This window comes from Eimeria mitis, genomic scaffold, assembly GCF_000499745.2.
Source record: "Eimeria mitis Houghton genomic scaffold, Emh_scaff1695, whole genome shotgun sequence".
Lineage (NCBI taxonomy): Eukaryota > Apicomplexa > Conoidasida > Eucoccidiorida > Eimeriidae > Eimeria > Eimeria mitis.
This window is the reverse complement of record NW_013570010.1, coordinates 2,193-3,448: the sequence shown is the minus strand read 5'-3', so window position 1 is coordinate 3,448 and position 1,256 is coordinate 2,193. Positions and strand designations below refer to the sequence as shown.

Here is a 1,256-nt window from a genome sequence, read left to right as displayed (position 1 = left end):
TATACCTCCCTGTATGCGTGCCTGTTGAGGACAATAGCGGTAAGCCCAGCGCCGGGCCGCAGTTCGCACTCTTTAGGCTAGCTAAGTACCGAGGAGAAGCAGAAGTGTTTTGTAGGAGGGAGTCTGCCAGTAGCGCTTTGCCTTTTTATATTCGTGCGCACAAGCCTTGGGAGCATCGACGCAGGGCAACTTGCCCCGATGAAGCGGCATCATACAACGCCGTGGGCTGCGTCCAGAAGGGCGAAGAGCCACTGTTTCAAGACAATCTATACTAATATGATTCATAACTGGCTCACATACCTTACAAGCAGTTTGCATATTTACAGAACAACACTAATCGAGTACGAGGGACATCGGCCCTCCGCGTCCCCGATTCACCCAGAATGGCAAGGAGTTTCCGCCGGCGTTTCATGTGGCATTCAGCGGCGACAGGGGGCACCGTGTACACAATAATTCTTGAAATACCTCATTAAGGTGTTTTAACAACGGCAGGGCTGTACATTCAACTAAGAGCATAACGAGGATGACTCCATGCCGGACCGGATAGTCCAGCCGTGGTCCGCTCCCTCGCCGCAACATCCTGCACACACTGCAGAACATATTGTTAGCTCTGGGCTTGATGCCCTTCCAAACTTTCTCCACTCTTCCCGTTTACTCCTTCACATATTCAACATCGACACTGGAAACATGGCTGCCTTTAAACTTTTTTCGCTCGCCTCTGCGTCTGCGTTCTTGATGGCGAACGCTGTGCATCAAACGGCAAAGCAAACTTCATTGAAATCGGACGAAACATCCGCAACCTACACTGTAAAACTCGGTATGCTGGCAAATATGCGTTTGGTTGGGAGGGTTTCAGCCTTGTAGTGGTCCAAAGTAGATGCTTTGGAGGTGATGAGTTGTGCTAGAGGTTCAGTGGGCTTGGAAGCGAAGGAACCCTTCAAAGCGCATTAAATTGCTCCAAACCGCATATCCAAGTATCAGTATTTGTACATTTGGCCCTAGAATATCTGCATCCTTTGCTTTTCTGCAGGGAAAGATCCTGTGTGCCTCGACGATATCAACGCTGCACGCGAAGCTGCTGGACTCGAACACTTCAAAACGGAGAGCAGTGCAGATCTAGGGTTGCCTTCAGCTACCATGGCAGAAGATTCACAGCACAATACTGCATGGGATCCCGTTTGTGAAGCTCTGACAGCAGTAAGTGTCTTTCAATGTGGCCCCCTGTCATTAGTCCCCTATCTCTACTTCAGGCTGTC

General features: G+C 50.1%; 1 protein-coding gene across 1 annotated transcript in view; it reads left to right on the top strand.

The window, feature by feature from the left end:
* Positions 1–687: 687 nt before the first annotated feature.
* The window catches only part of EMH_0041930 (SAG family member), a gene marked incomplete at both ends in the record, with an annotated part of 1,789 nt that continues 1,220 nt past the window's right edge, over positions 688–1,256 (top strand). Inside the window, 2 exons of the mRNA XM_013495678.1 lie at positions 688–817; positions 1,031–1,197. Of these exons, the coding sequence (XP_013351132.1) occupies positions 688–817; positions 1,031–1,197 (297 nt within the window). The remainder of the gene's footprint in view (positions 818–1,030; positions 1,198–1,256) is intronic.